The sequence below is a fragment of the Limulus polyphemus genome, unplaced genomic scaffold (assembly GCF_000517525.1).
Source record: "Limulus polyphemus unplaced genomic scaffold, Limulus_polyphemus-2.1.2 Scaffold4373, whole genome shotgun sequence".
NCBI lineage: Eukaryota > Metazoa > Arthropoda > Merostomata > Xiphosura > Limulidae > Limulus > Limulus polyphemus.
The window spans coordinates 27,687-40,707 of record NW_013669983.1 but is presented as its reverse complement, the minus strand read 5'-3'; the positions used below and the strand labels follow the sequence as shown (position 1 = coordinate 40,707).

Below are 13,021 nucleotides of genomic sequence, written 5' to 3'. Positions count from 1 at the left end.
GTCCTCTCCGATGGACCAGGACGACCCGGACGCTGCTCAGTTGTTTCCTGAACTGCACGATGATTCTGTTGATTGTCGAAAGCGGGATTCTGCAAAATTTGCCGCTGACTTATTCCACCATCTGCTTGACCAACTATCCTTCCTCTAACAAAATCTGACAATTCGAGAGAACCTTGAGTTCTAGGTATGTTGTAGCACAAGATAATTAGTGTGCGGACCATTTTCATTTATATAGTGCTCTGTGAACACAAATTAGTTAACATAAATCAGTTAAATGACGAAAAATTAGGTGTCTATTTACTTGTGAACATGCCCCCCAGTGGCACAGCGGTATGTCTGCGGACTTACAACGCTAGAAACCGGGTTTCGATACTCGTGGTGGGCAGAGCACAGATAGCCCTTGTGTAGCTTTGTGTATAATTAAAAACAAACAAACAAACTTGTGACCACTCAGTGTACACGCTTCTTTTTTCCACGTGAGGGAGATGGGGGGGGCGGAGAATAATGGATTTTTATTTCTCATCCAAAATACCTCAGGCTCTCCTTCATTAATGCTACTTGTCACCTAGTACAAGTGTTATTAATTATTTATATATATATATATCAATTCTGTCTGAATACATTTTAATTGTGAGTAAGTAATCTCACAGAAATGTAACTTTATTATCCAGTGGAGAAAGTTGGGAATGGTATAATAGCAAGGTTGTCAGTCATTATCAATACACAAAATGAATTAATATTTTTTCAAATTAAATGTTTTTAAATCTTAATATCACTATGAATATACTAAATAATACAATTGGACAAATGAAACGTATATATCTAGTCTATTGAATGTATTAATTTTAATAAATTTTAATTCTTTTATTTTCTAAATTTTTTTCAGCCAATGACTGATCGCAAGGGTTATTTACGTTATTCTGTTTTAGCCATTGTTGGTTGTGTATTGTTTGTGTGTTAAATCTCTTGAAGGTAGGTCGAGTTAAATCAGTTTTGATCGTTGTAGTTTTATATTTAATTACATGAACACTTACTAAATGATGGAAATATATTTTTTTAGTTTTAGGTAGCAGATTCATTTTTCTTTATCAACGATTCTGCAAAATTAAACTTCCGTGATATAATTGTGTGTCGATATTAGGCTTAACTTTTGATGAGCTAATTATGATGAAATAACTTTAAGGTGTGGTAAGTAATGGATTAATGGTGGTGTCTTGATTTTGAATAGTGAAGATTCTTAACGTATTCTATCACTAATTTCGAAAACGTGCCGAAGCACTAGATTGAAGTTAATGGATGTATGAACTTTTTTATTTTATTAGTAACTATAATAATAAGCATATTACATTTAATAGTAATAGTGATGATACTAAAAATGTACGTTATGATTAACTAAGAAAGTTTTGGAAATTTGAAGATGGTACTTTCTTAAATATTCTTCGTAGTAGTCTTTACCGACAGTTCACAGATAAAATGTTCTAACCTTTGACCAGTGATGTAATGTAATAAGTCAACCAGTAATGAATTAGCATTGATAATTGTTTACACTAATAATACATTATGAGATATATATACTTTAATATGGAAGTCTGTAGGGAAGTAAGACCTAAAATGATCAGTACTCTAGTGTATAAAATACAACTCTTAAGATGATGAAGTACAAATTCCAGAAGGAATTTAACCTGCTCTATTAACATTAACAAGATATCTTAACCTATGGACAAGGAACCATTTCGTCCTTTCTACTAGGTTTTCAAACATAAATCCCATTTTCTGGTATACAGTAAGTGAGGAAGAAAACATTTTATGATTTTTCATTTAAAACTTAAATATTTTATTTGTATAAATAAAAATTTGTAATGGTAGACAAAACTTGGTATAAATGCACATTTCTTGATTAGTACTAATTCCTTCAAAATATCTGGCATTTAGCCAAGGGGGGGAAAATATGATGAAGTGGTATTAAAAGAATTAACTTTTAGTAACTCTTTGTACAAAGTGCATGTTAGACATATTTTCCTGTTACTCAAAACAAATAGTGAAAATACTTAACTAAATTATTTTTATGGTTCCAGGTAGGTTGGTTTTCTTCACTTGAAATCTGATAAATTTGCATCATGGCTGAAAATGATACCGAACTTTTGGATTACGAAGAGGAAGAGGAACAGGAGCAAACAACCAATGAAATAGTAGCAGAAACAAAGAAACCAACTGGTGGTTATGTATCCATCCACAGCTCAGGGTTTAGAGATTTCTTATTGAAACCTGAACTTTTAAGAGCTATTGTAGATTGTGGATTTGAGCATCCTTCAGAAGGTAAAATGTTTTATATTAAAATATTATATTAAAAATATTTTCAAACTTTGTTGTTCTCAATCAATCGTCCTCTTCATTTTTTTTTACCAGATTAGGTTTTAAAGTTTATGTATTCATTACTTCTGCCACTAAAGGTGGATGGAGGAGATTTTCATCCATGTGTGTACGTGTTTGTCAGCAGAATTTCTCAAAAATAGCTGAATGGATTTGGACTATGACCAAACTTTGAAATGATTAGTTTTAGGAGGGTCAAGGTCACACAAAATTCCCTATCTGTTAACATGGGGGACTGATTTTTGCATACTATTTTTGTTCTATAAATCAGTCAAGAGTGATTGGATTTTTGATGAAACTTGGTGAACTTCTGTATAATATTATTCCTCATTATCCATCCAAAAATGATCCTTGTTTATTGATAATGAATTACATAGAGACACATTTTTTTTACTAATTTTTTTTTGAGAGCCGATTATGATCAATGCTGTTTGGTGGAGGTATTCATCTACTGAGTGCCCCTCCAGTTTTGCAATATGTTAGTAGGCAAGATGTAAACATGTGTGTAGATATATTTTCAGTAGATCTTGGATTTGTATAGATTTTGTTTTGTTGAGAATTTTGAAAAACTTGTCCAGTTACTTACTATAAACTCTAAGTAATCAAGTTGGTTTTATTTTATATTTACAGTTCAACATGAGTGTATTCCACAAGCAATATTAGGAATGGATATTTTATGTCAAGCCAAGTCTGGTATGGGAAAGACTGCTGTGTTTGTACTGGCCACACTTCAACAGTTGGATCCTGTGGACAACCAAGTAAGATACAAGTTTTCATAGTGCTTCTAGAACTTAGAAAATGTGAGTTTTTCTCAGGACCTTCCTAGATATATCACATCTGACAAACCTTGTGAAGAATTAGTAATCTCTATGATTGTGGTGCATTTAATACGATTGTTGTGTCTGTTTGGAAGCTGATGAAACAAACAGTGATCTCCATGTATTAAAAGGTCCTAAAGAATGGAATAAAATGAAAGTTACATTCAATGTATCTAAATCAAATTAAATATATTAAGCCTACTCTTGGGCTTTCTTCAAATTCAATTGTTAATTTGATTATGTTATTCAAAAGTTGAAGGATACACTCATAGTCCCACCAAATTCACACGCATGACGGCAAAGCATAATTTATATTTTATGTAAAATAAACACATTTAACATTTTATTGCCAACATCGTTCTAATCTTTATTGGTTTAAACTTTCAACCATTTTCACTTGTACAAGGAAGGAGTCATGATAGAGTAATTCAATGATACGTGTTTTTATGTGCAACTGAGGTTTTAAAAATTATTTGGACATACATGTAGAAGGTATAAGTATTAACTAGTCCCATGTGATTATCAGGTTGGTCTGTGCAACCTGAATTTTTTTTTTTTTTAGAAAGTCGAGTTAATTTGATATTGAAACTTGTCCTAAATGCATCCGAGAACATGTACAACCCCACAGCCTTTGGAAAGCCACCTAGGCCCCAACTGATAATTTATTTCTGTTAAAATTATCATTAAGGATAATTTGTTTTAAGAAATGTGGTGTTTCAAAAATTTGCACAGCATCAGTATATGGGTATCGCACCGTCTCAAAAAGACTATTTTCTGGGGGGGAAAATAGTATAGATAAACTTTTCACTATCTTCATAATAATGAAAGTCTTCCGGATATTTCTAAAAAATCCTGAAAAACCTCCTGTTTTCTTCCGGAGAAACATTTTTTAAAATTATTTATCTGATTTTGGTGTTCCATGCCATAGATAAGCATTTATGCAATCGCACGGTTTGTTTACATTTGGCGAATGAGTTTGATTTTACAATAAATATATGTCTGATTTATTTTTAGCAATGTTTTAATAATGAATCTATTTAATTTCATAATAGTGTGAACTCTTTTGTCTAAGTTGAATCATACACATTTCAAAACACATATGCAGTACTGATTGTAAGTTATAAAAGCATTACTTTATATAAGTTTTGACATCCAATAGTGAAAATTATGAATTCCAAAGAATGCACTCTTGAAAATTATCCATTAATTAGGGGAATCAGATTTGAAATTTCTCACATGTATTTGATAATCATTGATGTAAGAAAAATGGGGTAACTTGTTTAAGTGAATTTTAAGTACTAAAATGCATCAAAATGCAGGATTTTGGGTGCCGGACCCCCCTTACTTGGCTTCAATTATTTTTTAGGAAAGGGACACTTTCATCTCTGATCTTCATAAAAGTTTATAATTGTCGTGTCCTTTGCTTTCAGTGCCAACTTTACACAGTTTTAGGTTATAGATGCTCACGTTTGAGACCATTATTAACAGCAAAACTAAACATTTTCCATCATGTTGGTCACATATTCACTGTTAACAAGCGTTTAATGACAGATTGTCAATGACCATTGAAAGTGCTCCAAATTATTAAGCACGTTCTAAGGATAGACAACTCTGGTACCGTTCATTGGCATCAACAGAAAACTCGGAATGATAAACCCTCAATTCTTTAAGTTCTTGCATTTGTAGAATTGTATTTTACTGGATGGGCTAAGCTAAGTTGACCTACTCGTTTCTTGTGGTGGTATTTGTGTTGTGTAGAAAGGTCCCCAAACTTGAAGTTGGCCATGATCATGTTGGATGTATGGTGTGATTACTCGAGTATTTGAAGATGAAAATAAAAAAAGCAATAAATGTCACTGTTTTGTACCAGAAATGTTTATGATCATTCCCAGGTAAACTTAAAAACAGATTGATTTTGTTCCCAGCAATTTCTTTTTTTATAAATTAAGTGGTAATGTAGTTTGTAAATCTTGCTTAATTTATGCTACTTATTTCTTATGGAAATGGCTTTGAAAGATTTTAAAGTTACTTGAGAAAGGACTTTGTTCACAAGTGTCATTTCCACTTAGTTAAATTCCACTTTCTGTATTACATTTTGAATTAATTAGGTGTGTCTTATACACATGGCCTTGAATGTTATAGGAAATATAGTTACAGAGATGTATATTGAAGGATTTTATCAGTTTTTGTGACCAATTATTCTAATATTGCAACTATATTGTTATTATAAGCATGATAAATAGGTAAGAAAAACAACCCAACAAATTTTTCATTAAAATGTGATCAAGTAACTTCTGTTTGAGATTAAAATGTTTTAAAGTAAAAAAAAACAGTTACTTACCATCATCGGGATTAGTGATGATAGTATGTTACCAACACTATTCAACTGTAGCTAATAATAAAGATTTTACCTTGCATTGTGCCAATAATATTTTTTTTACTATTAATGTAGTAATAGTGTTTCTGAGAAAGCTTAAAATGTTGTGTTAAAGCTGGATAAGCCCTCATACTATTGTACAGAAGCCTAAAATGAATTGAAGCTACATAATTTTTTGTATGTATCTCTCTCTATTTGTGCCACAGTAACAAAACTTCAAATTTACACCTTTCAGGTTTCTGTAATTGTAATGTGTCACACCAGAGAACTGGCTTTCCAGATTTCTAAAGAATACGAGCGGTTTTCTAAATACATGCCTACCATCAAAGTAGGAGTTTTCTTTGGAGGAATGAACATTGCCAATGATGAAAAGGTTCTCAAGACTAACTGTCCCCACATAGTTGTTGGAACTCCTGGTCGCATTTTAGCCCTGGTGCGCACCAAGAAGCTGAACCTCAGACAAGTGAAGCATTTCATCTTGGACGAGTGTGATAAGATGCTGGAACAACTGGGTAAGATACTCTTATCAAGTGTTCGTTGGGACTGAAAATGTTGGTTCTTGTATAGTTAGCAATGATTTGTATATTAAATCAAATTTAATTTTGACTTAAGTCATTCTAATTATTGATAACTTCTGATGAAATCAAGCTACTTACAAATATCAAAACTAACACAGCTTAAATAATATAGCTAATTAAATACAATGGTCTAACCGTGTGGAACGTGTACTATTATAAAAGTGTATAATGATTAGACTGCGTTGATTGCTTTGCTGGGTACACGTTTTGTTAACACTACTTGGCCATAATCCATTAATTTTTCACTAGGTTTGTCCTGAATCTGTATATTCAGCTAACAGTGCACAACAATCCTCAGAAGTGTAAAAAAATGAATGTGTAAATAATGTGTGTAAGGTTTAAATTTTTGCATGTACATATATATATATATATATATATTCTATTTATATCTATAAATTTTAACCAATATTGTTAACGAAACTAAAGAAAGTTAACTAATGTGAAAACTATTAATATGCTGAATGTAATGTTGTTGATTCCAACATCCCAAGAAAAATGTGATACCACTATGTAAAAAACATTCTTAACAGCTAGTGGCTGAAGAAAGTTCACTAAAAAGCTTTGATAATGTTAAGAGATCAGGATCCCACTGGATGATTCAATTTAATTAGCACATGGGTGTGAGCCATCTTCAGACAAATGATCCACTCCTATGGGCTGAAAGTGAAACCGGTTTAATTGCATAAAAGAAATTCCTTCGTAATACTGACCACCATATCAAATTAGCCTAACATCTGAGATAAACAACTATATAAATGCAATAAAAAAGTGGATTTCAAAATATGGTAGGAGAAACAGTTTTACTGTGTTCTTCTAGCACTTTACTTTGCTAGTTGAATCACACAATTCCCATTATAAATCGTATAAGCACAGCATGAGTGACAAAGATTTTGTGGTGACTGCTGATCTCAACTTTCAAAGTGGTCACTCTTACCTTTGTCCAGCATAATATCTTGCCAATAGAATTTTTAGTCGGTATCAGTATGTCTAAAATTTATAGTTTGTTATCAGTAACTAATAAAATTATTGTATGTCTGTGTGTGAGTTTGAATTCAATATACAGGGATTTGTGCAGTTTGCCATCATAGGCCTAGTTTACTGCACTTTCTCTGATCTTAATAGCCCTACCCAGTGCATTGTTATGAAGTAATGTTCCTATAGCTTTAATGTAGACATAATTTAACACAAAAACATCATCAGGATCGAAAAGAACATCAGAAACCATAAAAATGTTCAATCACTTAAGGTTGCTTTCATATTTATTTTTCACGGCCAAGAGTTAAATAGTTTTAAATAACCGACACTGTTCATATCATTGACATTTTAAGCCTGATGAGATGACAGCCACAGTGTTTCTTGTCAATGATGTGGGTAGTATCACTTATCTAAAACAAAATTGTGTTTGCTTTGTTACCACAACTTACACCAAATTTCAGAACTTTTGAAAGGATTACTAGTTTCAGGATGGTGCTGCTGTATTTTAGACTACGACACTAACTTTGGATTTCCATCTTCTGATGGTTATTAGCTTTAAGTAATACTCCTTTTAAAAGCTAACAAGATCTCCGTGATAATATTATAAGCATGAGTTTAATCGGTAAATTTATAATTGGACAAATAGAAGGTGTAGAAATGTATAAATAAATATAATTATCCAAAAATGTTTGTATTTAAATGAGGGGAATACAAGTTTAGGAGCCAGTAAAAAAAAAAACAACAACAATGTACAGGTGTAGTGTAAAGTTCAGACACGACAGAAAGAGCAGTTTTACATTTATTGTAGATTTTTATTTACATGTTAGAATTTTAATTCTCCATTAATTTTTGGAGAGAAAAAAAGACAATAAATTGTTGAAATAGAATTGAATTTCTTAGTTGAATTTTGTGTTGCATTCAGAGCAGCCCCATGATTTACATTATCATAAAATAATAAGTGAAAAAATTAACAATTGGTAAAATATGTAAGAGATACGATATTCGATGCGTTTTGATTGTAAGGCAAAAATTATATTTTACAATTGTTTTTTTTTCGTGGTGGTATTATATTTTTGTTGTGGAATTTAATTCTTACATTGTAATATTGTTGGTTATTGTTTTCCAGACATGAGACGAGATGTCCAGGAAATATTTCGAAGCACCCCTCATGACAAGCAAGTGATGATGTTCAGTGCCACCTTAAGCAAAGAGATACGTCCAGTGTGCAAGAAGTTTATGCAAGATGTAATTACCCTCATATATCTTATTCCTTTGCTGATTGGGACTTTATATCACCAGATGGATTTAGGCTGAAATATTTGTTGCATCTGTTAGTGGTGTTCGTGAAACCTGGTGTTCCAGTTCAGCTATTCCTTGACTGCGGTTGCTAGCAACGAAGAGTAGTTGGCATTAACATAGAGAAATCTACGAAACAAGCTGCTGATGATGATTTTAACCACATTGTTTTAAGGAGTCGATAACGTTTATGGTTCTTTTTGTGTGTGCTCTTATTTGCAAATTGATTTTTAGTTGTTCTCAGTCATCGTTTACCCGTCCTAATGCTGGTTCTTTGCAATCTGTTTCTGAAGCTGAAATAGTTTAGTTTGCTCTTGTAATATACCTGCTGGCATGCAGAATTTATGGAAGATATGTTTTGAGATTGAAAGCGCAGAATGTATTAGTTTTATTGGTCTCCCGATTTCCAGTTTTATTTTTTAATCCGTGATGACAGAGATACTAGTTAGTAGTCAGTATGTACATGTAAATGGTACCTGATATTATTCTTGTTGTGCTGGTGGGTTTCAACAGTCTTGTGCAAGAATTCTGATCTAATTTTATGCAGCCAGTGGAATTTAATTGTATAGTTTGTGTTTATTCAATTCGGTGCTGGTCAGGAATTGAGTAGTGCTCATGGAGTAGTTTGTTGTTATTGTTGTTTTTTTTTGGCTTGTTTCTCATGTAATTTATTCATTGAAACCATCTGCATCTCGAGGGTTTGGGCTTGTTGAGGTGGCGTTTGATTTGGTCAGTTTAGTGTGAGTTAGCAGTCCATTCCTGTGTTGTTTATTTAACTACATTTTGCAATCAGTTTAAAGTTTTAAAAATGGCATGGAGCTGTTTGGCTGACATCTTGTGGGGCAGGCATAGTCTGGTTAATGTGATATGTGTCAAAGAAGATAGTGCTGTCAAGTGAAAAAGACATGTGGGTTCCGTCAATAGTTGTGGGAGTTTTGTGAAAGGACTGGACAAATTGATACTTCACTTGTGAGATGAAGTCCATTAAGTGAAATTCTTTTTATATCATCACTTCTGAAGTGCAGAGTTGTTTACTGTGGTCATCATGGACACTCGTCGTCCCAGCAGATGATGCATCCGGTGATCACATATTCCGCTGCATCTGTTAGTCATGGAAGCCCACTTTGGAACAGCAAGGACACCATTGACTAGGTTGCTCGACCATCTTCGTCTCTCAGGGTTTTTTTTTTTACTCTTTAATTTAAACTCTTTTTTTTTTTTCTTCTCTCTCTTGTACCATCACTTACAATAATACAATTCTAATTAAATGTATTTGGGTATATTAATACTTAAACACTTAGATTTAGAATAACACCTTGGTATAAATGATTAATTATCTTTATACAGCAGATAATTACAGAAAGTAAAAGAAAAAGTGTTTGCATTTCAACAAGAAAGATATAAGTAGTAGTAGAATACACTTTTCAGAATATTGTTTACAAATAATGCAATATCTCTCAGTCAGGACAAGAGCTTCAGTGTTTAATCTTGAAACATTTCTCCTGCTAAAGGCTATTAATTTCCAGTCACTTTGACAAATTTGTTATATGCGATAAAATCTTAATTGGCATTTCATTATAGCTATGTTGTATTCTCACATCATTATCTGTCTTTCACGATTAAATTGTTTAGTCTTTTTATTTCTAAATATTAACTTTGCATTCTTTTATTTTCTCGCTTGCATAGTTAGCAGTATTTCGTGGACTGTTTTAGTTCTTAGCTGCAAACACCCAAGATGTGCAGGTGCAGATGTGTGAAAAGAATAATGATAATTTAAGTGATATGAATTTGATTGATATCATGGTCAAGATGACCAGTATAGACACATTTGTAGTATTTGATAGTGCTAACTGGTACTGTTACACAACGTAACTTGTTGGACACTTTGGCTAAAACTGTAAAATTGATATTTATTTCAATCTACAAGTTATTAAGCACTTCCAAGACTCTATAGTTTCAAGAAAGTTATGATTAGTATGTGTAAGTGTAACATTTGAATTTACCGTAAGAACAAAGTTTGGACTTTTCTGGGTGTATACATAAAAGTTACGATTAGAATTAAGTGTCTTTTAAGCTTGTTATACTGATTTGGAAAAAGACAGTTTCTTAAATTGTAAGTCATTATGAGACTTCTCAACTTTATACATGGATATTATTGGAATAAAAGTAATTTTTTGTATTCAGTTCTTTCAGAAATGTGAAGAATACCAGTTTCCTCTCACCCACTTTGACTGAAAAAATCCTCTAAATTTTCATTTTCACAAATGTAATCGAAAGGTCTTTTACCTACTTGCATTTGTTGGAATTGTATTCCCATATGTAACTTGTATTTTACTTGTAACTGACTGTCTTTTATATAACTTTTAAGTTAGTGAACTGTGTGTTTCTACACTTGTTAGTTTAACAAAAAAAAAACTTTACATTTGAGATCATCCTGATGAAATGTTGATTTTCTGAATCATTAAAAAGGTTAAAGGAATGTTTAGCTTTTGCTAACATTAATATTCAGATTGTTAATTGGCCACAGAATTCATGTTATTTGTTGATTTTACAAACTTCACGATAAATCGGACTTCTCTAGGAAGGAATGAGGACAACAACTATTGTTCATTTATATATTCTTCCTAATTGTCTGGTTTGTTATGTTAATTTAGTTGTATAGTTTAGATACCAGTAAATTATAATAATTATTTTAAAGCAATTTTTCGTAAAACCTTTTTCACATAAACAATTTTTGGCAATGTTTGTTTATTTCTCAACCTTTTGAATCTGAAGGTGCACTTAGTTCATCTAATGATCAACAGGTTGAGAATCATTGATTTAAAATGTCAGTCAAAGGTAGCCTTCACTAGTTCAGAGAAAGGTTTTAACTATTTGAATCGTAAGAGTACATAACACTTACTCCACAGTCCCATGAAAAGTGTGTTAGATGTATACAAGAAAATCTACTGTCAGTTACTGTATTAAATAAAGCTGTAGTTAGTAGGGCTGGGTGATTAAAATTTGATGATTGATTGGCACAAAAATAATCAACTAACTGAGATTAGTGTTTCCATTATTACTGTTTTTAATTATTCCTACTATCCAGGTAATTGAAATTTTGCCATTATTATTATTTCTTATTATATTTGATCAATTCAAGGTTAAGCATTGTCAATTAGTGTTTCCAATTATTATACTTTGATTATTTCAACTATTCAGGTCTCGTGAGAATAATTGATTAGTTGAATGAGCCTGTCAATTAGTTGATCTTCAAATATCACTAATTGGCAAGCTCTGGTAATTAGAGGCATTTAATTTGGCCATTGGGGAACTAATAGTTCATAATATGTAGAACTTTAGCTTTATAAGTAGTATAACATTATTATATATTTAAATATGCTCTTTGCATATTTGATTCTTCTTGCCATCTTAGAACAATTGAGCTTAAGAAATGTACACCTTTTTTTTGAAAAAAAAAAAAGACAAAGTTTAGTTCAAACTAATTTATGTCCAATGTTCCTCTAGACCAGTGGTTTCCAAACCTTTTTTACTGATTACATTCAAACTCAGTCACCTTGATTTGTGTGAAACCGCTGCTCTTACATGCAGTAGTTTCTTAATTATTCTTTATTTGTTGAAACTCTCTTTACACCCCCAGCAACTTGCCATGACACACACAGGTTGGAAACCACTGCTCTAGACAGACAATGTATGGGGTATTACAAACTTAGAAACACTTTCACTGGTACTGTTTGACATTTTGTGATAAAGTATAACACTGGAAAGTAAGTGTTATTTCAGATATTTTAAAAAATTATTTATTTATTGCATAAATGTTAAGGTGCAAATATTTCAAAAAGCAACTTTTTGTGTGAGATTATATTACTTTTTTTTGTTTTTGTGGGTGGAAATTGGGAAGTACTTCTACCAGATTAGTTTATTTTTGACTTCCTATAAACGTAGAGGAAGTAACAGCAATAGCTTAGATCAGATGCGAGTCTTCCCGAGTATTCTGTGATATTTTTCCCTGTTGTTCATGACATGTTTTTATACAGCCAATGGAAGTTTATGTTGACGATGAAGCAAAACTGACACTCCACGGTCTCCAACAACACTATGTTAAATTGAATGACAATGAAAAAAATCGTAAACTATTTGAGTTGCTGGATGTGCTCGAGTTCAACCAGGTAAAGTGTTTCTAAATAATTTATAAAAAAGGATTCTAATTATTCCTATTTGATTAATGAAACTGCTAATGTCTTTACTAAACTGCATGGTATTATGAATGTATGTTTCTACACACGTAGTAAAGTTAAATGTTAGTCTTAATAATTGTTTATTGTCTAGGCAAATGGAGTTCAACCTCCTGTATGCCTGACTCAAAACGTACACATTATAAGTTGTTTTGGCTCAATAACTGTAGCTGTTTTATTGAAATAACCTATACGTATATTCAGCCTTGTCATACAACTTGAATATTTATCTTTAATTCGTTATGTTTATGAGTTTTACCTACTTATGTGCCTGTATACTAGTTCTGTGTAAGTAATGTTTTGTGTGTGTGTGTATATATATATAGAAATTTATAAACAAGGTAAACAGGGAATTTTATATGGTTAATATGT

The 13,021-nt window shown here is 31.9% G+C and overlaps 1 protein-coding gene across 1 annotated transcript in view; it reads left to right on the top strand.

Annotated features, from left to right (window-relative positions):
- Positions 1-872: 872 nt before the first annotated feature.
- Positions 873-13,021, top strand: part of LOC106471051 (ATP-dependent RNA helicase DDX39A) — a gene marked incomplete at its 3' end in the record, with an annotated part of 18,366 nt that continues 6,217 nt past the window's right edge. Inside the window, exons 1-6 of the mRNA XM_013931635.2 lie at positions 873-972; positions 2,076-2,316; positions 3,001-3,128; positions 5,801-6,077; positions 8,245-8,363; positions 12,452-12,583. Coding sequence (XP_013787089.2) covers positions 2,118-2,316; positions 3,001-3,128; positions 5,801-6,077; positions 8,245-8,363; positions 12,452-12,583 — 855 coding nt within the window. The remainder of the gene's footprint in view (positions 973-2,075; positions 2,317-3,000; positions 3,129-5,800; positions 6,078-8,244; positions 8,364-12,451; positions 12,584-13,021) is intronic.